This window comes from Triticum aestivum, chromosome 3A (genome assembly GCF_018294505.1).
Source record: "Triticum aestivum cultivar Chinese Spring chromosome 3A, IWGSC CS RefSeq v2.1, whole genome shotgun sequence".
NCBI lineage: Eukaryota > Viridiplantae > Streptophyta > Magnoliopsida > Poales > Poaceae > Triticum > Triticum aestivum.
In genome coordinates, this window is record NC_057800.1 from 53,620,629 (window position 1) to 53,646,713 (window position 26,085).

The following is a 26,085-nucleotide window of genomic DNA, read 5'->3' on the forward strand; positions in this document are numbered from 1 at the left end:
TTGGATATTTGTTGCCAGGCGACGTGCACGCATGAATTATTCTAGCTCAATCATATATGATCCCATATCACACTTACGCGCGAGCATTATATATGGAGATCTCTTATATATGCATGCATACCCTGGTCTGTATGTAGGCATGCAGAGACGGGCCCACTGCCCCGCACAACATGCATACGGTGCATGCAAAAAAGATGAGGAGATATCAGACCACTCAGCATGCATGAATGGCGAGCTATCTCAAAAACAAGGAACCAAATGTCAGGACGTGGAGCGGTATACTCCATATTTTTATGGAGAACTTATAACATCGCAAAACTGGAACTGAATAAGCACGACGACCTTAATAAAACTGGCAAAACTGAGTTCAACACACGATGTATATATTTCCCGGTCGATCGATCGATCTACTAGTACCCATGTCTCTCACGGCACCAACAAAGCTTGCAAGGCGGCCCTCGACTCAAGTTCAATCATAAATAATAATTCATATAATAACTCAGTCCGCTCAGGGCGCCGCACCAGAACACGAAGCACGAGAGACCTTTAGCCGACTCCACCCCTTTCGACAAATCTCCATACTTCCCCTCCAACCTCTCCCCTGTCCTGCATCACCCAATTCAGCGCCCAATTAGTGATCATATACACAACATCAGCATCAATATATCATATTATATACCAATGAATTCTCAGTGCAATGTAGTAGTATTTGTTTGTAAGTACTAGTAGTTAGTTAGATAACATACTTCTTTACGGAGTCCACGATTTCCCCGGCCATCTTTGCCTCTAATCTGGCTTCTGCAACTCCGGCCTCTAGCCGCTTCACGTCCCTGCATCATCAAAATCCAAAATCAAATGTCATCTGCATTCTTCACCACAAATTGAAGAGAGGGGCATAATTTCATGGAGGTCGATCGGCTATGGTTCCATGACAAATAAACCAAGTGCTGTTATAGAACTAGCCATGTACAGTAGCATATATATATATATATACACTTACGCGCGGTAAGAGTGGACGGTGGCATTAGTCGACTGGACCTGCGCCTTGACTAGATCCATGGAGCTCATCGCGCTCCTGTTGTCGGCCTCGGCCTTGAGCCTGTTGGCCTCCACCATCTTCTGCAGACCCTTCAGCTCCCTGCATGCGCCCATCCATCCAAACAATCAATCAATCATCTTGATTATGCATGTAACATGCTAGGATGCATGATTGCATGTACGTACGCGGAGAAGGTTTTGTGGGCCCGGCGCTCCTCGTACGCCGCGAGGTCGTCGAGGAGCTGGCGGGCGGCGGCGACGACCTCGGCCGTCTTGTGCTCCCTGCCGTGGCCGTCCCCGTTGAGCAGCTCGATCAGCAGCGCGTTCTTCTTCTTCTCCAGCAAGCTCCGGCGCTCGTTCAGCAGCTGCTTGGCGAGCTGGTCGGCCGTGGGGCCGTTGGTGGGGGCGGGAGCGGGGGCGCCGAGCAGGGAGAGGAGGTTGCTGACGCTCTTGACCTCCTCCCCGTGGTCGCCGTCGCCGCTGCTCCTCGGGGTGTCGTTCATCAGCGCCACCGCAAGCTGCTTCTTGGTCCTCATCTTCTCCTCCTCATCCTAGTTAATTAGTGAATTAGCACAAACCACAGTTAATCTAGTGTCACACGATCATACTGATTAATCAAGAAAAATATGCTACAATCGATGTTTCAGTGGAACTAATATTGATCTTGCGATCTCCTTGGAGACCAGACCAGATCAGACGTTACTACAGCTATTAAGTTGCTCAAACTAAAAGCCAATCAGATCATGTAAAATAACCTTTTCTTGGAGAGAAATTAGATTGATTAGATGTTCCAGTAGTAACCAATGCAACAATCACATGAATTATCAAATCAAGGAAATATCAGAGAGAAGAGAACGTGCTAAATTGCTAATCATTACACGCGGAAGTAAGTAGATTAAGCTAGCCAGTCAAGCAGCAGCAAACTTATCATCAGATTGGTCAGATCGGAGCAAGAGAGATGCATGAAAAAGTGAGTATCAACGAGAAGAGATCATCGATCATGCTAGCTAATCGCACACACGTGAAAGTAAGCAGATTAAGCTTAGACAGTCAAGCACCAAACCGATCAAGACTGATTGGCAGATCGGAGCAAGAAAGATGGAAGCTGATCAGACCTTAAGCTGGCTGGCGTACTTGTCGTAGGACGAGAGGCCGCGGCCCCCGGAGGCGATGGCCGCCGCAGCTGGCCGGTGCAGGGGCGCGCGCGGCGCCGAGGAGTGGTAGTTCCTTTGCATGAGGCCGAGGAGGCGTGGCGCCGCCATGACGGCCGCCCGGCACGCCAGGTCCGCCGCCGCCGGGGACGACGCGCCCATGAGGGCGCCGCCGGCCACCTGCTGCAAGATCGCTGCCGCCATCTCGACGATGATCAGCTCTAGTTTTCGCTTGACCTACGTGCGTGCGTATAATTGGTTACGTCGGAGGCGTAGGATCATGGAGACATATATATGGCCGGAAGGATGGTGCGGGCTCGAACGTATCGTACGTGCAAATGTCTCTAGCCAGAGATTTTAAGAGAAAATGGGCCGGTATATCTGTTGATTCTCCCATGCATGCATGCGCGTCTTGCAGGACAAGAAAAGGTCGCCGTTGCACGTACGTACGTAGGTTAGCAAAATAACTGTCGTGTCGATCATGGTCCAAATTAACACCTCCTCCTTGACTTGCAGCCCAAGATGAAGCGAGGTTGCGATTGATCGTGCGTACATATATTGTGCCCGTGTGCATCGTACGGATAATAGGACCTTCATTTTTTTTCCTTTTCAAAAACAAATTTGGAAATGAAAATCCTACGTGCCAACTTTTTGCTTTTTGCCGGGGACGTGCCAACTTCATACACACACAAAATTTCTGCGAGACATATTATTATGTGTAACCGGCAAAGCAAGAATATGCCAGTCAGGCTCTTCAGCAAGATTGTAATCAATCCTTTTGATCAATAAAGCTCGTTGATTAGAAGAAAAGAAAAAGAAAAGGCCAGTCAGCAAATTGCCACAAGGATGGTTCTACAGTCGATTCGTAGAGACTACAGAGTAAAAACCAGGAAAACAGCCACATTGTACGCCAAAATTGCATAAAACAGCTGATGGTCACTTTTCGTTTTTGCAAAAAAGCCATCACTATATTACTATGTTGCAAAAGGCATTGATCGTTCACTTCGCGCGTTTGACAGTAAAACTGACAGGGGAGGGCGCTCGTCAGGACATGGCAAAATAGAGCCACGCGGACATGTTGAGTGTTAAAATACGTCGGACCGAGGGAGTACTTTTCTCTTCTTCTTCTCTCATCTTTGAACTAGTGGTTGGGGCGCCACCCGGTGGCGCCGCTTGAGGCGTGCTTGTGCCGTGTCTGCTTTGCTGCCGCCCATTCAGCTGGCTTATTTGGTCCTTGTTGTGTGCATGAGTATTTCTAGAAAGCTTAGCATATATAGATGCTATTCATACATGAGCACTTCTAATAAGCATAGTAGATAAATGTTATTCATGTGCATCATAAGTCACATGGATAAGTCTCTACAAATAATCAAGTTATACGAGCTGATGTTCACCAGTATTTGTTAGGAAAGCTACACGAGGAAATTTTCAATATTCTTGCTCATGTACACAATAAAGAGTCATGTAGATGAGTCGTTGTGACCTTGCCATTTCGATGAGATCAATCCGCCGCCTCCGGTGTCGAGGCAAAAATCACAGATCGAAACCGTCGTCGCCGCCGAATACTTGCGCCCACTCCTACCTCGAGGCGACGACGTTGGTGTGGCTGCGTGGGAGAGCGGAGCCAGTTCCTCTCCCTCTATTTCTAACTGTAGATTATCCCTAGGGAGCACTTCATAAAGAATGTTCATGATATTCCAAAACAAGAGATGTTTTTATCATATAATCCAAAGGAACTGGATACCTTGTATAGCACAGAAAGAGTTTGAGCAGTTGGATTTTTTATCTCACCTATGTGTCAAAGTAGTCCAGCTACCTGATATTTATATTTCTCTAACTACTGCCAAATCTAAGTGTAAGGCCATTCTCCCACGTAGGGCATAATTATTCCTGATGAAACCATTGTACATGTAGTAGGCAGGAGCAAGATGTTAGTTCTAGGTTGCAGACTTCCCATAGATAGATTCAGTAGCATACTTTAAGAAGGTACTAACTTGCAAGCCCTATTCTATGAGAGAAGCGAATAAGAAAACAGTAAGTAAACTATACTGTGTGACTTTTATGTTTTAACAAACAACAATAATTCAAGAAAAGATGTGCTGAGCTTCCAGAAAGAAAATATTCATGCATTTGTAAAGGTTCATGATTGAATGAGCTTTCATCCGAAGTGAACAGTGTTTGGTTAACTTTGGACAAAGAATAAATCAAGAAAAGATGTATTGGATTTCCAGAAAGAACATATTCATGCATTTATATAGTACAAAAGAGAACCTCCACTGCAATTGCAAATTCTAGCGAGCCTATCCATACCATGTTATCCCATTTTTAGAAGAGTAAACACCATTTAGAACCCCAGAAATTCCACGACAGAATCTCAAAGGCAAAGGAAAAGGTTTACTTGTCTGAAGATAATACGTTCAGAGTTTGTTCTCAACAAACTGATCTATGACCCATACAAACTCACACAGATGACTGCGTGAGTTAGAGTATTTGGATCTATATAAACACTTGGTGTGGGTAAGGTGCGCTACTAATTAGGCTACTATACTTGTTATTTCTTTTTGGCGATGTTGGTATAGCATGTGCATAGCAGTGTTACTGAACTTATTTTAGCGACAAGACAAGCAGTACAGACGAATGACAGGTCCATGTTGCTGGTTAAAAATATAAGACACGGCGACCAGTGCACATTCAAAAACCAGAGCAAGTGTATGGGTTTCATAGATATTAATAGGTTGCATAAACAGGGAAGCAACAGTTTTATAGGGTAGAAGACTGATCACAGAGACACGAAAAGTGGTTCAAACTAAGGGGTGTCAGTCACTTAATTATAGCAAGTATTTTCCCTAACATGGGAATCTGCTAAGAGTATAGATTAACCCTGAAGCAAATCGATGGTTAACTTAACTAAAGCTAGCTCCTATTTTTCTGAACTAAATATCAAGTAAAAAGTAGCAGTCACTCAAATTATTTGACTAAGATTTCTTCATGGGACCCCCTAGTCCAGGGTTGTACCTGATGTTGATGGGGATTGAATTTGGTTTGTGTAGCTCCGTGTATTTTTTTCCTCACAGGCATCGATCTAGACAGCGGGTGGCGATAGTCTCAATCATGGCGTGCCAGCCCTAGGTGCCTGTGGCAAAGAAGACGCATGCGAGATTGCCGGAGATGCTCTGCTCCTGCCGGAGGCGCCAGTGGAGTCGAAGAATGCCTTCATCTGCGCCGCCATCATGCCGAACCGCGTCAAGAAGCTGAACTGAATGCCAGCTTGCTTGCCGTGATAACGGCGTCGTCACCTTTGTTACTTTGGGGCTGAAATTATTTTCGGAGGTCTTCCCGTGTAGCCTTTTGACTTTCCAACAACAACCTGTAGTGATATATGATCAAAAGCAAAATTAAATTATTAGCCAAAGATAGCAGAGTGATAGTGCTTTAGGCTTTAACATTTTCATGAACATTGGGTAAGTATGCTTGTAACCCAAAAAGGGATCAAAGTGAAAGTGTGAAACACTTCTTCATATACTTATGAATTGTAAGAATGTGGTCAGCATTCACTAAACTCACTTAGATTGTTCTGGACAATATTTTATCCTTCCTTCCCTAACCGAAAATTCAGCTAATGAAGGGAAGAAAGAAAATCGGTACTGAAAGACTGAAACTTCCAATCCATTTCCTACATCAAATCAGAGAAAAAAACCGGACTGTCAACTATAACAATCAGTGAAATAGGAATTTTCTGTTGTTCCTCTTGCAAGACAACATAAGGAAATACAATCACATCAATCGCACAGATAATATGAGTACGATATTTCCTTATGAATAGGAAAAATAAATTACTATGAGTTGTTGTTCAAGCAAATTTTCACTATGGGCAAAATAATGTGCAAGCAAAATAGAGTTACGTGAACATACCATGAAGGCTACAAGTGTAAGGATAGGATATGCTGTTTACCTTGGCTATGACGGAGGCTAGGTGACTTTGCTGTTGACCAGCGCGTTCTCCGCCATGCGCTGGTCCAGGCCAAGCGCCAGCAGCGTCTCCAGCTGCATCAGAGGCGGGGCCGTCTCCCCATCGACCATCTCACTTGCTCCTGCGGCCCAGCCTGCCGCAGTCGCCGTACGACGATGCCGTGGCAGTCCGGGCGTGGTAGGACGGCGGGGGAGTGCTGGTCGGGACGGCGGCGGCGCCCTCCTGCAGGAGGCGTTCTTGGGCGTGCCCGGCTGGAGTGTTAATCTCAGATCATTAACATTTTGTCTGCTTTACAACATGAAGTGGTATCTAACTTTCAAGGCAAAACTTACTTGGGAAGGCCTTATCCATGCAACTAACCTGCGAATATACCTGCATAGTAGCATAAGCGCATTGATTAGTACAGTAGAATTGGTGTTGTAATTTTCTTAATTCTCGCAACCTCATGAATTCGAACAAACATGTACAGAGTAGAAGATGATATATGATCATAGCACAACTTCCATAAGATCAGAAGAAAAAGGAGAGCATGAGAACATGAGATGAACCGAGCGGGTGCTCCAGGAGTTCTTGGCCATCAATATATCTCTTCCTGCGAAGATTGTTTTTATTATAAAGAACAACACCACAAAATTCATTATGCATTAAAAAGTGTAAAAGGTGGGGGAGATTAATTGACAGTAAAACGTATACATATACAGTCGTATCAATCTGTAGAGGAGAGAAAGGAGGAAGGTGCCTAACAGCGTGAAGTAGATTCCCAACAGTAAATAAGTGTATTTTCTCATGTAAACTCTAATCAGTATTACTGATACTTAAATCAAATTTGGAGGTCCTGTGCAGGCACATACCAGTAGCACACACATGCTTTCGGTACGGGTCTGCTGTGACATGCAGGCATTTTTCAGCCGGTTCATCGCAAAACATTGAGAGCACGGAGGAGAAGGCATCCGTGACCTCACGGGTTGATGGACGGCGACACGAAAGCCGGAGGGAGCCGACCGTGTCTGCGCTCACGGTCCTGCCAACAACGACGGCGCCGTGGACCAGCTCTGCCGCTCGAGCTCCTCCTGGGTCGACCTGGGAGGGAAAGAGAGCACGAGACGGCCGCACTCGATGCCGCCTTCTGAGATGAAGAGGAAGAGGCGCTGAGGCGGTTGTACGCTGAGGTGGGAGGAGAGGCCGCGACGACCACGCGCGGGAGCAGCAGAGGCGGCGGCGACCATGCGCAGGAGCAGCAGAGGCGGCCGCTGCGGGATCGGGGGTGGGGGAGAAAATTTGGGGCGTGAGTGCGGCGGCGGCAACCCTTGCCGATGTGAATGAAAAACGAGAAAGATTGGAGAGGAAAGGAAGAGGTTGCGTGCGACTGGAGAGAAGGGGTGGAGTTCAAGGCGTTTTCACGTTCTCTCTGTTTCTTCCAGATGAAGCGACGACTTGACCGACGCGCCTAGCAACCAATCCCGCGCCGCGTTCGGTTTTTCCTCTCTTCTTTTCATTGTGTTCCTCTGCCGACGTGGCATGCGCGAGCGAGCGCTCTTGATGCACACGTTAATGCTTCTCGATGCTCTGCGATTGCTTTGACGTAGACGAGCGCAAGTCACGAGCGGACAGCCCGTGGACTCACAACCTTCGGGTGCGACAATGGAGGAAGATTTGTTTTCTTGGCAAATTGGAATATGATGTTGAGGCCAGGGAATTCCTATCTGGCTATTTAAAAAAAATGGATTCCTACAAGGCCAGACAATACACGATGGGCCGAAGTGCTTCTGGGCTTGAATTAGGTGGCAAGGGATGGCCCAATCCCTATTCGGCGCCGTTTGCACCGTACAAAATAGCCGGGCCCATTTAGAAGCGCAACAACGTCATTTCTAAACCGGTTTTGAGAAACTTCCAGGCCTTTTTCTTTATATTTCTGGTTTTTTACTGGACCGGGGGTTGTTGTCTTTCTAGTAGTTTTTTATATTTTTGGTTTTTATTTTTAGTGATTCCTTTTTATTTTATGATTTTTTTCAAAAGCGTGAACTTTCTCAAATTTGTGAACTTTTCCAACTTCATGAACTTTTTTTTCAAATGTCATGAACTATTTTCAGTTTTTACTCACTTTTTTAGTGAACTTTTCTCAAATTTTCATGAACCTCTTTAAAATTTTCATGAACTTTTTACAAATTCATAAATTGTTTTCAGTTTGCTAAACTTTTTTAATGTACTTCATTAAAATTCATGAACTTTTCGAAAAATTCACGATTTTTTTTCAGTTTGTGTTAACTGTCTTTAGTGAACTTTTTTCAGATCATCATAACGGTGGCGGAGCTTGCCCATCGCCTGCAAGTACGATATGTCTACTGTGATTAGATTGATTCACAAGCCTGTCACCTTTCAGATGGTATGCTTGGCATCAATTTCTGGCTAAGATGGATATGGGCACGTCAGAAAGAACAACTAAAATGGAACCAAAGGGCAGGATCTTATGGAAATGCAATGAATCGTAGGCTCTTAACCTGCTTTTGCAAATGGTGGATAGAATTGCAACTCCACATGAATACAGGGATGCTTTGGTTCGGTCTTATGCGGTACGAACATAGCTGTGATGAACGCACAATGAATCTGCACCATGGAGTCTTTTTTTTTTCTTTTTTTTTTTTTTGCGGCGATGCAGCACGGAGTCCACATCCTGAATTTACACTTGCTGCATCATACACCAAGTTTGGAGCTCTTACAGGGTAACAGGGATGGATTCATTAGACTGTTGTTTAGGGCACAGGGGAGAGTCCAAAGATGCCCCTTTTAGCATGGCTGCTGAATCGGTTTCGCCAAACAAGGAAGAAGCAGGCAAGGCGAAGGCACGGTTGGCCGAGCCAGGACCTCGCCGGAAATGGAACGATGCCGCTCGCCATGGCATTGCCGACCGAGTAGAGGCTGGGAATTCACTGGTTTTGATGCCCCTCGAATTAGACAATGGCAGAGGCTGAGCCATTAGGCGTGCGATGCAAAAATCGACTAACACAAATTTGACTTTCATCAAGAGTGAACTGATGCTCCTCTTCTACTTTCTTACTCATCGGAAAAAATCTCCTGTTTAATGTTCGGCCGTTGAGCCATATACATTTTACAACTGGCCACATGAATAACTTGCAGCGAGGAGTACTGTGTTACTATAATGTCGTGAAAGACTCGTTTACACGAAATGCCCCCAAAGCCTTCATCGGTGCGCACTATGTATATGAAAATGTCGCAAAAATATTGAAATCAAGCGGCGGAACTTGATTCCTCGGACCTCAGTCGATGCTCGAATCATTCAGGCTTCCCAGCAGCTTCCATCATCGCCTTCGCTTGGATCAGCTTCTCAATCCGACTCACAATCTGAAAAAGGAAAATTGGAATGTGTCCGACGTCACCATTAGCTATATTCACCAGAAGTTATTTACAAAAAAAGGCCCCATATTCAGCGGCAATTTTTGCGCTTTGTCCAATTGCGTAGACACAGTTCTGTCTATAGTATGCTTATATTGCATACCTCAATGACCATGTCCTCCAGGCTCAAAGAGTCGATGCTGCTGTAGCCTAGCTGAGAAGCCACGTCTGGAAGGTGTTCAATTTAAGAGAATGTCAATAGGGTTTCCCCCAACCGCAGAAAACACATCAACTATGTTCAAAGTGAAGAAAGGATGTTGGATGTTGTCTGCTTACTCTGTACTGAAACAGTAACATCTGAAACTGCATACCGCTCTTTCAGATCATCATAACGCTGCCGGAGCTTTGCCATTGCCTGCAGACATGATATCTCCACTGTGATTAAATAGATCGTAAGCCTATCACCTTTCAGTGGGTACAATTGACATCGATTTCTGGCTAGGATAGAGATGCACACGTCAGAAAGAACGAAGTCCAGGGTCTTAGCAAAAAGACTCCATTTTAATGCAAATGCAAGGTATCATAGGCTCTGTATCCATCTTATGTGAAGGGTTTCCATTATGATAAGTAATGGAAAGGCGTTATGCCCGGTCCAAAAAAAAATCTTATGTGAAGGGTGTATACAAGAAGATCACATGAACACAAGGATGCTCCATTCATATGCAGCATGCACATAAACACACATTGAAGCTAGACTGTAAAATCCACATTCTGAATTTACACCTGCTGCATTACAGACCAAATTTGGGTGCAGTTTTAACACGGATGGGATTAGTTAGACTGTTGTTTAAGAAGCAAGGCAGAGTCAAGAGAGAACCCTTTTAGTGTGTCTGCTGAATCTGAAATCACAGTTATCCAAGTGTAAACAATACAAGGCTATCTAAGTCACCCCTTCTCAAGAAAACAGGAATAACAAAATCATGAGGAGGGTGGAATTTAAAGAAGGGAAAAGAACCTGAGAAAAGGAATCAGGGTCTGAAATAGCCTGCGCCCCCTTGCTCTTCAACATATCGTTCACGGCTAATTCGAGAGGGACATCGATCCAGATGGAGACTCCATGCCTCAGTAGCCCTCTTGAGATCATTAGACACAAACATCGGTCAGAAAACCTCAATTAGATACACACACAATTAATGGCTGCTCACAAAAGAGAGATACAATGAAGGCACCAGAGGCATTTAAGTGCATACAAGTTGGTGGAGTTCATGACGGCGCCATCGCCACAGCAAAGCACGAGGCTGCCCATGGACGTGAGCTGCTTCAGCCCCTCGGTCTGCGGACAGTTTCAGGTACATTCAGACACAACGTCATGAGAATGGTGCCAGGATTGAACGAACGAATGAACTTCATCAAGATGGTTTGTTTAGAGAGAGCACCTCGACTTCGAGGTAGCCTTTCTCGTCGGACTCCCGGAAGGCGGCAAGGGCCTCCTTGCCGCCGAGGACGTCCTCGAGCAGGTCCTCGCTGCAGAGGTAGCGGTATATGATGGAGTTGGCGAGCAGCTTGGCGATGTTGCGCTTGGCATTGCAGTCCGTCCCTGCATCCGGTCATCGGTTCAGTTCAGTGCGTGTCATTCACCAACAATTCCAATCTGAACTGGGACCGCGTGCAATGCATCGAACAGTTTGCAGAGAAAGAAGAGCATTATTACCGACGATGTAGATGGGCGTCTTCCTGAAATCGCCGACGGCCTCCGCGGTCTTCCTCTGGAAGAAATTGAGATTGTTTAAAACTGAGATTGCAGCCATGCACACCCACCACAAGCAGCAGTGAACGAATGGAGAAGAATAACGGTGAGACGGATGGGTGGGGAGCACGTACGAGCAGGGCGACGGAGGGGTTGAGCTCCTCGAGGGTCAGCTCGGTGGCTGCGAATCCATGGCGGCAGGGCAGAAGCCATTGCTGTCAAGAAAATCACCACTGCGGGAAGGGAATCTGCAACGGAGGGAGGACGGGCGGGCGCTGACCTGGGAAGGCGCGGAGGCGACGGTGATGGATACGGCGGGTGGAGCCGCGCCGTGTGGAGAAGACGGCGTGCGTCTGCTGCTGCTTCGTGCTCGGGGAGGCGGAGGGCGAGAAGAAGGCCGCTGCCGCCCGCATCGCCATCGCCATTGCCGCTTCGACCGACCTCAATCTCCCGGACTCCCTCGAGTTATCCGCGCCACCACCACCAGGGAACGAAAGGCAGGGCCAAGAGAGCAGGGAGGTATCCCCGCCGTCGATGCGCGAGTGGACGGTGCGCGATCGACTGGTACGTGGGACCCACTTCCCAGTGACTCGCCCCGCAGCAGAGACCATCTATAAAACCAGAGCGAGGGCACACCGGTTCGGCCCAGTCCAGGCTAGGGTTCCTTCGTCCTTCCGCCCGCCGCCGCCGCCGCAGCCGAAATCTCAGCTGAATCTTTTGCTTAGCTGATCGCTGGATCTCATGCTAGGCGTTACTTTTGTTTTTCCCTGATTTCTTGTGCGGCTTGCGGCGTTTCTTGTGATTTCTTGTCTCGATTGTTCGTGCGAATTTGGTGGGTTGGGGGGAATGGTGTGATGATCTCCTTTCAAGAGTTGCAGAATGAATCATGTGCATCACATCTCAATTCCACACGAGATTTCTGATCATTCCACCTCCTCGAATCAATTGCTCTGGTTCCTTTCTATTTTTGTTCTTGGTAAGAGATTGGTTGTTGTCAATTGGTCGTCGGTCGGCAATGAGGAGCGAAACCTGTGCCGGAGGCGGATGCGCCCATGTCGGTAACACAACCCTCTAAGAAGTTCTGAGCCCCCAAGTTCGATCCAATTTTTACTTGCTTTTCGTTGTTTCCGGCTGTGTATTTCGATTTGATGGTGGATTGATTTGGATTCATGCGAGGTGATGATGTTATGTATGATAGTCTGTCAATCCCCTGATGTCACAAGGTGATGACACGCATACATCCCGACAGGCTCTGATCGCATCTGGACTGCCGGACTGCCGTCTGCTCTGTTCTTGAATTTCGGATCGCTTCCGATCTGCTCTGTTCTCTCTTTTTATCTCTTTGTAGATTTGTAGATGAGGATGGATTTGTTGGGCTCTATATTATGAGTCAACAGCAGGCGCCGTTCAATGGCGCCCTGTCTGCCGCATGGAGCCTAGAATGACAAGCCAGGAGAAGATTGTTTGGAGATCCATCTTTTAACTCCAAGCCACAATATCTGGCCATAATTCTTCAAGAACAAATAATTCGGATTTGTTCTGGTCTTTCAGTCCCAGCACAGATGCTGCATGTTGAAATATTGGGTCTGCGGTTTCCACCAAACTGATCGAGTTGCATCTCAGTGTCATACGCAGAGGCTACAAGTTCATGGATAACAGCCAAATGTAGCTGCATACAAGAACGGTACTGGAACATTCGAACAGATGGCATCATGTCACCATTTTCTGTTCAACAGATATCTTTATCAATGAGCAAGCTCTATTAGTCTCAGGGATTAACTACTACTCCCTGAGTTCACAAATATAAGATGTGTATTGTGTGTTTGTTCAAGTCCACGTTGAAATATCTAAAACATCTTATATTTGTGAATCGAGTATTTAGCAGGACGCATTCCAACATGGAACACAAACGACAGTAACAATAGCAAAATTCAGAATGGCCAAATATTGTTTAATTTAACCCCAGTGTAGTAACAGTAACAAGTCTAATGTAATTTGCTTTGATTTGCTGGGCTTCTCTGATTGCTCATCTTGTGAATTTGATTGGAAATGTGTGATATCAGTTGCAGAAGCAAATCATGTGCACCACAGCTCAATGCCACACGAGATTTTTGACACCTCCTTATTAACTGCATAAATGAGCTAAGAGAAGAAATTTAGGCCTCGGTTGGAATACCAGCATCCAACCAAATACATGTCACAGGGTTTTCTTTCCGGATGTTCCAATACACACGCACAGACTGCACTTGCACACAAATTGCACAAGTATAAAATGAGCTAAAATTTATATAACTAAAGTAAAAAAAAATTGCAATCATCCATTTGAGCATAGTTTTGATAACTCATAGTAGTACTCAATTTTAATAGCAAATTTATAAGTTAGGAATCAACAATTGTTCAATTGTTGTTCGTTTAGATGTAAAATACTTCAGGAAGATTATTGATTACATCATGGACTCAGGTAATCATAGAATCATGTGAAAGTACAACCTGAAAAGAAAAAAGAAAAAACATTAGCTATGAAATGAACACTTTGTGCTCTATGAAGGATACCAACCATGCATGTCAACAAAACACTTTGTGCTCTTTGAACTTCTGGTGGGGCGTAGTTAATGGTCAAAAGAAAGTGCATTGGATCGCTTGGGACAATATGTGTACTAGGAAATATGAAGGAGGGCTGAGGTTTCATGACCCAGAAATAGCTATGCTTGCTAAGCAAGCTTGGTGTATGTTGCAGAACCCAACATCGCTGTCTGCGAGAGGTCAATCCTGAATGCTACATGCATGGCAGCGGCTCTTTCACCTTTAGGCCTCCTTTGGTTTGGAGGAATTTTGTAGGATTTCTAGAGGATACGATTTTTGTAGGAAAAATTTTTATGGAGCCCTTTGGTATGTAGTAATGGATTCCTATTCCTAGGATAGGAATCAATCCTTCACATTTTAAAGGGAAAAAAATATTAGCCTAGACTCAATGGAAAAAATCATATTCTATGAATCAAGTGACATCTCTTTCCTTATAGAAGTGAGATGCATGTCACCTCACTTCCTATGATTTTTCTATTCCTATGATTTTCCTATTCCTATGATATTCTTACCCTATGAACCAAAGGAGGCCTATAGAAGTATATTACACGGCCGTGATCTTTTGCTGGAAGATCTCATATGAAGGATTGGAGACGGATCACAAGTCAGAATACATCATGATCATTGGATTCCGAGGAAAGGTAGTCTAAAGCCCTTGGGCCAAGTCTACATACGTGAATCAACCGGGTTAGTGATCTGATGAGTGCAAATGGCATAACCTCGGATATGCTAAAGCTACATGCCATGTTTGGGCCAGACGAGGTAAAGGAGATTAACCAGATTCCTATTGGAGGACCAGCGACAGAAGAATTTTTGGCGTCGAATTACATGAAGAATGGGGGTTTCACAATCAGGTCAGCATATCATTTGCGTATGTCACAAAAACATCTCAAGGTAGGCAGGCCTGAAACCTCTTCGTCGGTGGTAAACCACAAGGCGTGGTTGAACCTTTGGGACATAGTGGCACAGGCAAAGCGATAACTCACACTTGGAGACTCGTCCGGAATGGCCTAGCTGTAGGGTCGGAGCTCTTGAGGAGGAAGATCAAAGTGAGAGTATTCTGTGTGGCATGTGGGTGGGAAGAAACAAATTATCACAGATTTTGGGGATGCTATCACTCAGAGTTGGGGGCGTCGGTGGCGATCCCACCGGATTCAGTTCGTCCCCAGGGTGCATTCTCAAGTTGGTTGCTCTCGTGGGTCGCTGATGCATCTGATGATGAGCGCGCAATCATGGTTTAGGTGCTGTATGGACTGTGGTTAGCTCGCACTAATGCCCGTGATGGAAAGAGAATTGAAGATGCAGAGGTGATTGCAAGGACTGTAGTTAAGTTGATGGAGGAGTGGCAGGCCATACATGGACGCAAAAGCAAAATGCAGAAACCCGTGCCTATTGAAAAGTGGAAACCGCCGGAGGAAGGATGGGTTAAAGTCAATGTGGATGGAGCTATATCAAAAATAGGTGAGTATGGAGGCGCAGGAGTGGTCTTCAGAAATCATGAAGGGACACTTATGGGTAGTGCATGCCATTTCCTCCCAATGTGCAAGGACCCGGCAATAGCCAAACTTCAAGCTTGTAAGCATGCGGTTCAGTTAGCACATGAGTTTAACGCCAATAGTCTGCACATTGAGATGGACTGCAAGGAGATAGTTAAGAACAGAGCATGGAGAGGGACCTCTCTACGCTGGGACCAATCATAGAGGAAGTCAAGCAAATGCTGGGTAGCAGGGAAAGATGGAAAATTTCTTGGGTTAGGAGGGCTGCAAATAGTGCAGCACATTTGTTAACCAAGGAGAGTGTTTTGAATAATTCTTGTAAGATTTGGTTGAATGAACCTCCTAACTGTATTCTGCAGGTTATAGCGGCAGATATTTCTGTCGGGTTTGAATAAATAAAGAACAGGTTGAATTTAAAAAGAATGTTTGCCAAAAGATTAGCACAGAATCCAGATGGTACAAGGTAGCCATAGCATGTCACACAAGTTTAAAGTAACTATATCCCCTGAGTGCCATCAATTGGCCCTAGTCAGTTCTGCATTAAAGTACATGGAGTGTACCTCAAAGAAAGGCCAGAACTAGGAATTTGTTGATATTTTTGAATGAGTATCTAGCGAACTATGCTTGATAAGTTCAAATGCCAATGATCGCATAGCGTTGAAGCATCCATTAATATGTCTATGCACCATTTTTTTGACACCGGTATGAGATCATTGGCACCGTTGAGGGTGGCCAACCAATATTTTGTGGACATACTTAGCTCCGTAAGAATGGATGTGTTGTAAGGAATCTTTTCACACCGGTATTTACGCGAGGCCCATCCGTATTTTTCACACCTGTATATTTTACATGCTTTGGTGCCTGAAACCGACGAACCAAGCGGGGCCTTAACTCGAGGGAGGGGGACATCCCCCCCCCCCCTCTTGTCAGCTCCAAATATCCTTGAGGACATATGAGTAAGCATATCAATCAAAGTCCAATTATATGTAAATTCCATTAGGACTTGGGAGCGTCAATGCATCAACTTTCTACTTTAGCATCATATGTATGAATTAACTATACCATGGAAACCATAATGTGAGGGTTGTATGTCCCAACAACATGGTTTGTGTTTGCTTATTGCTGATTTCTAGCAAAGATTATTGCCATGCCAAAATCTGGTATCACCGGTCACAAAACGATTTATGTTGACGCTTTGAGATCTCTATGAACGATCTTTACGCTTACTCTTGTTGGAGACAAATATGTCCTTCTCGTGACCCTCTTCATTATACTGAATCTAGTCAGCCAGTCAAGCAATGATTTTCTTGTAGCATTTGCAAAAGTCAATAAGTATAATTTAGCTCATTTCTATAAACTACTCGATAGTTAGCCACTTCACAACATTTTATCGTACCCTTGTAGACTTTGTCAAAACCTCCTCTTCCAAGCACATTGAAATGAGAGAAATTTGACATTGTATTGATCATGGCTTTAAACTGACAAATGACAATTCCAGAGCCTTGCAAGTGAGTCAAACTAATGTAAATCAAGGGGAGGGGGACATAGGCCCCCTCTTCTTTTGGCTCCAATATCCCTTGAGAACACATTGCTAAGCATACCATTCAAAGTACAATTCTATGTAAATCCAATTGTTTGTGCATTTACTGATTTGGCTTCAGCCATCAAAACATCATCGCTTTCGGGCTTTAGATCTTGATATATTGCAAAACACTACTGAATTGTGAAAGTTTTTCAAAAAATGAGCATGCACTTTTGAAAAGTTGTTATAGAAAACCCCAAATATAGACTTCAGAAGAGTGTCTACTGCTTGTGCAATTTTCCTCTTTTTTCTCTCCTCCTACATGTTGGATCGATGAAACACATGATCAATGTGTCAAGCAAGACGTTCAAGGGTGTGCATCCCATTTGTTTCCTTCTCAAAAGTTTCTAATCCTGATGAATTACTTGCTTGAAGGATCTTATCGATCTCATTGATTGGTTTTCACTCCTTGCAAGAAAGACCCCATGCCACGGACGAATGTGCAAACAATGTGTTATTCTTCAATGAAGCGAATGGTCAATTTGTGGATGTAATTGTTCTTTTTCTTATGAGGATATTATTAATCCCTTTGTTTGGTGTGCCAAGGACCATTCTCACCAAGGAACGTAGCGGGAGTCATGATTTGCTAAATAGTCAAGTATAAGACGTGCAAACTGATAACGGGATATGTTATTATTTTGTTTTTGCAATATATGTTGTTGTTACATTAAAATTTACAAAGTTAGTTGTTCCTGAAAACTTGGTGAAACTCAAGGACGACGCATGCATCTCCACCAATTGAAGTCACTCCTAATGATGAAGATTCCTAATTTTATTATCACCCTCCATTGTTCAAGTACTAGCTGTGCACATGTTTGTGATGAAGTAATTCCAAGGGCCATAACACATGGAACACGAGACCATAATTATCTATTCATGTCGTCTTTTTGGAGATTCATCTGCTTCTAATTCCAAGCCAGAATATCTGGTGATACTTCAATAAAAACATACAAATATGGATTTGTCCGGTCTTTCGGTCCAATAAAAGATGCTTCAATAAAAACATACAAATATGGATTTGTCCGGTCTTTCGGTCCAATAAAAGATGCTCCACATCAAAATATTAGGTGTGTGGTTTGCACCAAACTGAACAAGTTGCATGCCAGTGACATATGCGGAGACTCCAACCACGTGTTGCATAGTCGAGAGCATAACAAGGATTACCACCAAATGTATCTAAGCACATAATTGCACCGAAAATTCATCAAGGCCATGTAAAACATACTATGAAACAGACGGCATCAGGCATCATCACCATTGTTTGTTTGTTGGACAAATCTAGTAATCAATGTGTAGGGATCAAGAGTCCATGAACTGTGTCTTTAGCTGCCAACCTAGTACTCTTCATCGTCCAAAATCATGATGCAGTGATCAAGAATCTATGGTCTGCTTCCTTCTTCGTTGCCAACAAGGTTTAGTTGAATCCAGGCCAACAATACAACACAACAACAGTAAAAACTGCAAAATCTGGAATAGCCAAATATCTCTCGGAACATCCAAAAATTATACATAGCACAACTTGAAGCAAGTAAGACCCTGCAGATTCAGTAATACAACCTCGTAGTTTTATTATCATTCACTAGTTCCAGTGCGCACATTTGTGACCAAGTTAGTACTGCCAGGAACGATCTCATCGCTGATCTTGGCTACCGGGTGATTCTCAGTCCTGCAATTCCACATGAGGTTTCCGATCATTCCTACTCGAATCAACCACCCCGTTTCCTTGCCTTTTGTAGCTCTACAAAGTTATACTAAGGTTGAGACACTTATTTTGGGACGTAGAGATAGTTCACCTACTTTGTCTTGATTATATTTTATCATTGATTGTGGATGATTGCTTAACTTAATACTAGTATAAAGCTAGCAAGTCACGGTGGCTTTTTCTTAAATAAAAAGAGGGAAAGCACGAATAGTGACACTGCTATAAAAATGATGGTCAAACTCTACAACGTGCAAACTGGTAGCAGGGATATGCTCTTGTGGTTGCAATATACCGCCATGTGAAATCAAAACACAAAAAAGTTCACAACCTTTAACAATCCCTCCTGGATTGTGCAGGCGCAAATGCATTTCCAAAACACTTTTTTGTGCCAGATGTAATTGAATGGCACACAACAACAGCAAAAGCATCAATCAAGAATGGTACCCAAGTTTCGATCCATCAAAACAGGCAGAACAAATCCACAACACAGCTTGATGATGAAGCAGACTGCAAATTCAGTCACACTCTTGATGAATGAAGGTTCACAATCTTATTGGCATCATCCATTATTACAAGTACCAGTTGTGCACATGTTTGTGAACAAATCTAGTACAAGAACAGGGGGCTACATGGGAAAGCTGGCTAGAAGAGATACCTCACCCCAACACCAAAAAAATCCAATGAATCGGTTCCATTCGGACTGTCCGAGCAGATGCCCGCTCCTACGAGCAAGCAACCGCCAAATGGTGAATCCCTCACAAAAAGAATCAAATGGAGAATGCCGGCCAACAATGGCGCACAACAACAAGAAGCTAGAATCGGTGTTTCTATCACTCGCTCAATCTCTAGCAGCAGTCAGAACCTACCATACCACGAACATACAACAACAAAAAACGCCATACAAAAAGGGTACACAGCTTCAGGAGCAGGCAAGACCCTGCAAATGCACAGTTAGACAGATCATCTATCCTCTCTCCTCTTGGGTATAGATGTTGCTCCACAATTCGGCACTCTAGCTCCGGTGACAAAATTGGCTCGACTGCATCGCCGACTAAAGACTACAACAACAACCCCTTCCTCAAAGTACAACAGCTGCCTTGTCTGGAGTAACATGCTGGAGGACGGTGGCGATCAATGGCTCGTAATGGTCCGCACCAGCACCACACCATGCTGCAGGCAAATATTTGGGTTTCTACTTAGACAGGGAAACGAGAAACAAAACTGAAGAGATAGACATTCTTTAGCTAAGGCTAACATGTTCCGACATATAATGACTTGCAGAAGAAAGCACAACAAGACTGCCAATCTACAACGCACCTGTTCCCTTCATGAATAGAAAGATGGGCACATCGCAGATTTCTCCTCTAGGGAGGTGTGGGAGGAAGAACACGCAGTTATCCTCATCAACCATTGCATCAGTGCCATGTGCTTGCACCTGTCAATGCCGCACAAATAAAAGATCCAATCAGATCACCAAATAAAATGCTGCATTAAACAGTGGCAAGTTCTATGGACAGAAATCACATAATTACCACGAAAACTTCTCTCTTGAACTCGGTGGCGAGGCACTCGATGGCAATATCATCACCAAACGCAGCCGCACGCCCATCCCGGTTCTCATCGATGGTCAGTAAGCCCTCCTCTGTGTACTGCAGGGTGATTATGTCATGTTCATCCTCCGCAGAGCCAGAAATGGACATGTACTTGGCCCAACTATCTCCATCGTCTACAGCGATACATCTCTCCTTGTAGATAGTCTCAGCTGCCAGTTCCCTGCAAGGCAATGAAGAAGATAAGCACATATAATTAACATGCAAGAAGCATAATGGTACCAAACAAATCAACTCGATATTCTAATTGAGATGCACTACAGTTGTACCAGTGCCAGGCAAGAAGCATAAATGGTAGTAGTACCAAATAATGTACTACAGCATAATTAACAGGCTGGATATCAATCATCTACTTGGAAGGTCCATACTTTGCCACTACAGCCCATGCCAGGGTGGCAACAGTAAAACCATGATTCCTTCGTTGACCAATTTATATGCGGGGTACTAGAATACAAACACACCATGTGAGGCGATTCTCGCAGCTTCATGACGCATTGAAATTGCATCAATTGGTGTTCTTGCGCGAATTAACATAAGAAAGAATCAAGAAACGCAAGGTCTAAATATAAACAGATAGCACAAAAGACTAGACTTGTTTCATTCGACAGAGAAGGGGATCGGATCAACGCAAGACGGGAAGACGAATTCCGCGTGATTCCAAGGAAAGACGGTGTCTTTAGATCCAGACACGCGTGGTAGCAATAGATTCGAGCGCGGGCAGGAAGACTAGATCCGGGATTGGCGGGGCGGCCACGGTACCTTTGGATGCCGATGCCGACGAGCTCCTGGATGGCGGCGTCGAGGGCGTCGCGGTCGGCCTTGGGCGCGAGCAGCTTGACCTCCTGCACGACGTGGACGCCCCAGCCGGCCTTGAGATCCGGCGCGTAGAGGTGGCGCACGGCGGCGTCGACCGCGGCCCTGTCGGAGGCCTCGGCCGCGGCGTAGACGTCGGCGAAGCGGCGCACGGCGCGGTGCCGGAGCTCGCGCGCCTCGGCCTTGGCGGCGGCGGCCCTGCGCGCGGCGGTGAAGAGGCAGTTGCCGTCGGACTCGACCTCCCCGCCGTGGTCGAGGCGGAAGACGACGGCGGGGGCGGGGGCGGGGGCATCCGGGCCGTCGCCCCCCTGGCGGGGCGGCTTCCAGGCGACGCCGCGCTCCCAGATCCGGAGCAGGCGGCGGCGCTGCTGGTCGTCGAGCGCCCAGACGGCGGACCAGCCGGCGGGGGGCTCGGGGGCGGCCCAGGCGAGGAGCTGCGGCGGCGAGGCCGGGGCGGGGGAGGGCGGGAGCGCCTCCGCGACGGCGACGGCGCCGCCGCCGGAGGAGGAGTCGCAGAGGAGCTTGCCCATCCTGGCTGGCAGCTAGGGTTCGGTCGCTGGCTGGCGCCTGCCTCGGGCTTGTCGTCTCCTCTCCTCCCCCGCTTTCTCTTTCTTTTTCTTTTCTTTTCCGGCGTTTTTCTGGTAGCCGTTGAAGAGGGGGGTAGGGGGGTAGGTGGGGGTGGGGTGGGGTGGGGTGGAGTCGCGGCCGGGGGAGGAAGAGACGAGTGGTTATAGCAGTGCGCTGTGCCGCCGGAAGCGCGCGCGGCCGATGTTACCGTTGGTTGCCGCTGGCGTTGGCGGGCTATTGGCATATGGAAAGTGTTCATTTCTTCCCTATAATGAAATGAATGGGATGGATGGACTTAACTCCATTCCATGTTTATGAGTTTTTTTAGGGCTTTCCATGTTTATGAGTTATGACCAAGATTTATGAGGAACCAAAAATGTTAGGTTCCTTTCTTTTTTAGATAGATCCAAAACAACTCAATTGAGACGTTTGTTCGCCTGATATGTTTGCTAGAAATGGGCCGTTGTGAGGGCTGCAGTACGTGTTTTGGTGTCGCCATCCACCGTCATCGTGGCCTGACCTGTAGAATAACTCAATCAAGATATATGTTCATTACTTGCTATGCGCGTAGAGACGTGTTGCTCTGAGAGATCCGACGTGCTTTGTTGTCGTTGTCCCTCGCTACCGGTCAGTGACGGTGTTTTCGCTTGCGTGGCCCCACATGTGTATAGATGTGTGCGTGCCGGCTCCACATATCTCTTTTTCTATCTTTTTCGTGTTCTCTACCTCAAAAGCATATCTAGAAGCAGGTGACTCCTGCCTCTAGCCTACGAGGGAGACGACACGCAGGAAACGTTGAGTTCAGGGAAGTCGTTGCGTGCCTTGCTTAACTTAGGATGGGTCAAAATAATTAGGATGGAAGGTGTTGATTTCACTCCATGTTTATGAACAAGATATATGAGACTATAAAAATATTGGTTATTTTCTCTTGATAGACTAACTCGTAGATTCCGACGCACAAGTTATTGGAACCAAATGGGCATTCAGATTTATTGTTTGTGTTGCTTTAATGATGATTCGATGCTCGCATCAAGGAAATAGTTTTGCCGCTTGATAATTTCAAGTCTCAATTCATTAGGAGGAGATTGTACTTGTGTTTTCATTAACAATCACGTATGATCTTATTTTTGTTTTTATACTATATCTAAATGCAACATCTCGGTAGTAACATAGTTTAGAGTTAGTGAGGAACTCGCCATCCTGGACCTACCGCTCGTGGCCACTAGCTCCTATTGTTCGATCATTCACGTGCCTTTGTTCACTATTGATCTAACCTCTATTGTGGGTTTCTTGCAAACAAAACGTAAAAAGCCAAACTTCATGTGAAACGAGATATAAAAGGAAGCCCGCCACACACCAAGAACCTAATGTCCCATACCACTCTCGCTTCTCCCACATTGCACCCTCTCATGCCTCTCCCCTTCGCACCGGCACCACTACTCCATCTAGTAGTGTGTCGAGTAGCACCACAACTATTTAGCCCTGGCGCTCAGTGTCAAACACAATCATCTGTTGTATTTTCATCATGTGTCGACCAAGGCCACGCCGCCGCTCCATCTCCATCAATAAGGAAGCCCTCAGATGAGTCCCTTGCACCGGAGACTGCATCGCCACTCCTCCTATTTTTATAGGCCGTGCGTAAAGGAACTAGAGGTTACATCGATGGCTATGACGATCCCAATGGATGTCGCGACTTCTCGACCACTTAACCATGGGTGACTCTAGCACTCGATGTCAACCCAATAAGTCACCTTTTGTTTTCCACCTCCCTTATTTGGGCATGGATGATTTTGTTTGATTTCTTGTGTCAAATTTTGTTGGCGACCTAAGCACAGGTGCACCACCCCATGTTGGCTGGGTAGGTCTGAAGGAAATATGCCCTAGAGGCAATAATAAAGTTGTTATTTATATTTCCTTATATCATGATAAATGTTTATTATTCATGCTAGAATTGTATTAACCAGAAACTTAGTACATGTGTGAATACATAGACAAACAGAATGTCACTAGTATGTGACTAGCTCATTGAATCAATGATGTGATTGACTTGACCCATCCGTTAGCTTAGCACGATGATCGTTTAGTTTGTTGTTATCACTTTCAGTTGGAAATATGCCCTAGAGGCAATAATAAAATGGTTATTATTATATTTCTTTGTTCATGATAATTGTCTATTGTTCATGCTATAATTGTGTTATCCGGAAATCGTAATACATGTGTGAATACATAGACCACAACACGTCCCTAGTGAGCCTCTAGTTGACTAGCTCGTTGATCAAAGGATAGTCATGGTTTCCTAACTATGGACATTAGATGTCATTGATAACGGGATCACATCATTAGGAGAATGATGTGATGGACAAGACCCAATCCTAAGCTTAGCTCAAAGATCGTGTAGTTCGTTTGCTGTAGCTTTTGTGAATGTCAAGTATCATTTCCTTAGACCATGAGATTGTGCAACTCCCGGATACCGTAGGAGTACCTTGGGTGTGCCAAACGTCACAACGTAACTGGGTGACTATAAAGGTACATTACAGGTATCTCCGAAAGTGTCTGTTGGGTTGGCACGAATCGAGACTGGGATTTGTCACTCCGTATGACGGAGAGGTATCTCTGGGCCCACTCGGTAATGCATCATCATAATGAGCTCAATGTGATCAAGTGGTTGATCACGAGATCATGCATTACGGTACGAGTAAAGTGACTTGCCGGTAATGAGACTGAACAAAGTATTGGGATACCGACGATCAAGTCTCGGGCAAGTAACGTACCGACTGACAAAGGGAATTGTATACGGATTGGTTGAATCCTCGACATCGTGGTTCATCCGATGAGATCATCGTGGAGCATGTGGGAGCCAACATGGGTATCCAGATCCCGCTGTTGGTTATTGACCGAAGAGGCTTCTCGGTCATGTCTGCATGTCTCCCGAACCCGTAGGGTCTACACACTTAAGGTTCGGTGACACTAGGGTTGTAGAGATATTAGCACACGGTAACCCGAAAGTTGTTCGGAGTCCCGGATGAGATCCCGGATGTCATGAGGAGTTCCGGAATGGTCCGGAGGTAAAGATTCATATATAGGAAGTCCAGTTTCGGCCATCGGGAAGGTTTCGGGGGTCACCGGTATTGTACTGGGACCACCGAAAGGGTCCCGGGGGTCCACCGGGTGGGGCCACCTATCCCGGAGGGCCCCATGGGCTGAAGTGGGAGGGGAACCAGCCCCTAGTGGGCTGGTGTGCCCCCCTTGGGCCTCCCCCTGCGCCTAGGGTTAGAAACCCTAGGGGTGGGGGCGCCACCCTTGCCTTGGGGGGCAAGGCACCCCCTTGGCCGCCGCCCCCCTAGGAGATTGGATCTCCTAGGGCTGGCGCCCCCCCTAGGCACCCTATATATAGTGGGGGGGAGGGAGGGCTGCGCACCCCAAGCCCCTGGCCTCTCCCTCTCCCTCCCGTGACACTCCTCCGTCTCCTAGCGCTTGGCGAAGCCCTGCCGAGAACACCGTTGCTTCCACCACCACGCCGTCGTGCTGCTGGATCTTCATCAACCTCTCCTTCCCCTTGCTGGATCAAGTTGGAGGAGACGTCTTCCCAACCGTACGTGTGTTGAACGCGGAGGTGCTGTCCGTTCGGCACTTGGTCATCGGTGATTTGAATCACGTCGAGTATGACTCCATCAACCCCGTTCTCTTGAACGCTTCCGCGCGCAATCTACAAGGGTATGTAGATGCACTCCTCTCTCCCTCGTTGCTAGATGACTCCATAGATTGATCTTGGTGATGCGTAGAAAATTTTAAAATTCTGCTACGTTCCCCAACAGTGGCATCATGAGCTAGGTCTATGCGTAGTTACTATGCACGAGTAGAACACAAAGTAGTTGTGGGCGTCGATATTGTCAATTTGCTTACCGTTACTTGTCTTATCTTGATTCGGCGGCATCGTGGGATGAAGCGGCCCGGACCAACCTTACACGTACGCTTACGTGAGACCGGTTCCACCGACTGACATGCACTAGTTGCATAAGGTGGCTGGCGGGTGTCTGTCTCTCCCACTTTAGTCGGATCGGATTCGATGAACAGGGTCCTTATGAAGGGTAAATAGAAATTGGCAATTCACGTTGTGGTTTTGGCGTAGGTAAGAAATGTTCTTGCTAGAAACCTATAGCAGCCACGTAAAAACTTGCAACAACAATTAGAGGACGTCTAACTTGTTTTTGCACCAAGTGTTTTGTGTTGTGATATGCCAAAGGTTGTGATGAATGATGAATGATATATGTGATGTATGAGATTAATCATGTTCTTGTAATAGGAATCACGACTTGCATGTCGATGAGTATGACAACCGGCAGGAGCCACAGGAGTTGTCTTTATTTATTTATGACCTGCATGTCAACATAAACGTCATGTAATTACTTTACTTTATTGCTAAAGCGTTAGCCATAGTAGTAGAAGTAATAGATGACGAGACAACTTCAAGAAGA

The 26,085-nt window shown here is 45.8% G+C and overlaps 4 protein-coding genes and 2 non-coding genes across 6 annotated transcripts; 2 read left to right on the forward strand and 4 right to left on the reverse strand.

The window, feature by feature from the left end:
• Positions 1-325: 325 nt before the first annotated feature.
• Positions 326-2,528, reverse strand: LOC123057851 (uncharacterized). Its single transcript, XM_044480729.1, has 5 exons — positions 2,154-2,528; positions 1,225-1,589; positions 1,001-1,138; positions 747-830; positions 326-606 (listed from the first exon to the last, which is right to left on the reverse strand). The coding sequence occupies exons 1-5, from the start codon at positions 2,391-2,393 to the stop codon at positions 474-476; spliced, it is 960 nt and encodes a 319-aa protein (XP_044336664.1). The 5' UTR covers positions 2,394-2,528; the 3' UTR covers positions 326-473.
• Positions 2,529-6,142: 3,614 nt separating this feature from the next.
• LOC123056757 (uncharacterized) lies at positions 6,143-7,385 on the reverse strand. The gene is made up of 3 exons (XM_044480038.1): positions 7,177-7,385; positions 6,492-6,531; positions 6,143-6,410 (listed from the first exon to the last, which is right to left on the reverse strand). Exons 1-3 carry the CDS (start codon positions 7,383-7,385, stop codon positions 6,159-6,161), a joined length of 501 nt encoding a protein of 166 aa, XP_044335973.1. The 3' UTR covers positions 6,143-6,158.
• Positions 7,386-9,172: 1,787 nt separating this feature from the next.
• LOC123057852 (probable inactive shikimate kinase like 1, chloroplastic) lies at positions 9,173-11,773 on the reverse strand. Its single transcript, XM_044480730.1, has 9 exons — positions 11,538-11,773; positions 11,392-11,438; positions 11,222-11,276; positions 10,947-11,107; positions 10,761-10,843; positions 10,526-10,643; positions 9,847-9,925; positions 9,674-9,738; positions 9,173-9,519 (listed from the first exon to the last, which is right to left on the reverse strand). The coding sequence occupies exons 1-9, from the start codon at positions 11,680-11,682 to the stop codon at positions 9,451-9,453; spliced, it is 822 nt and encodes a 273-aa protein (XP_044336665.1). The 5' UTR covers positions 11,683-11,773; the 3' UTR covers positions 9,173-9,450.
• A 494-nt stretch (positions 11,774-12,267) lies between these two features.
• On the forward strand, positions 12,268-12,346 carry LOC123063917 (small nucleolar RNA U61). Its single transcript, XR_006430615.1, has one exon. It is a non-coding gene; the product is annotated as a small nucleolar RNA U61 (small nucleolar RNA).
• An 82-nt stretch (positions 12,347-12,428) lies between these two features.
• Positions 12,429-12,517, forward strand: LOC123063921 (small nucleolar RNA snoR14). The gene has a single exon (XR_006430619.1). It is a non-coding gene; the product is annotated as a small nucleolar RNA snoR14 (small nucleolar RNA).
• A 6,634-nt stretch (positions 12,518-19,151) lies between these two features.
• Positions 19,152-21,721, reverse strand: LOC123060206 (uncharacterized). Its single transcript, XM_044482796.1, has 4 exons — positions 20,990-21,721; positions 20,153-20,393; positions 19,938-20,055; positions 19,152-19,790 (listed from the first exon to the last, which is right to left on the reverse strand). The coding sequence occupies exons 1-4, from the start codon at positions 21,571-21,573 to the stop codon at positions 19,699-19,701; spliced, it is 1,035 nt and encodes a 344-aa protein (XP_044338731.1). The 5' UTR covers positions 21,574-21,721; the 3' UTR covers positions 19,152-19,698.
• Positions 21,722-26,085: the final 4,364 nt, after the last annotated feature.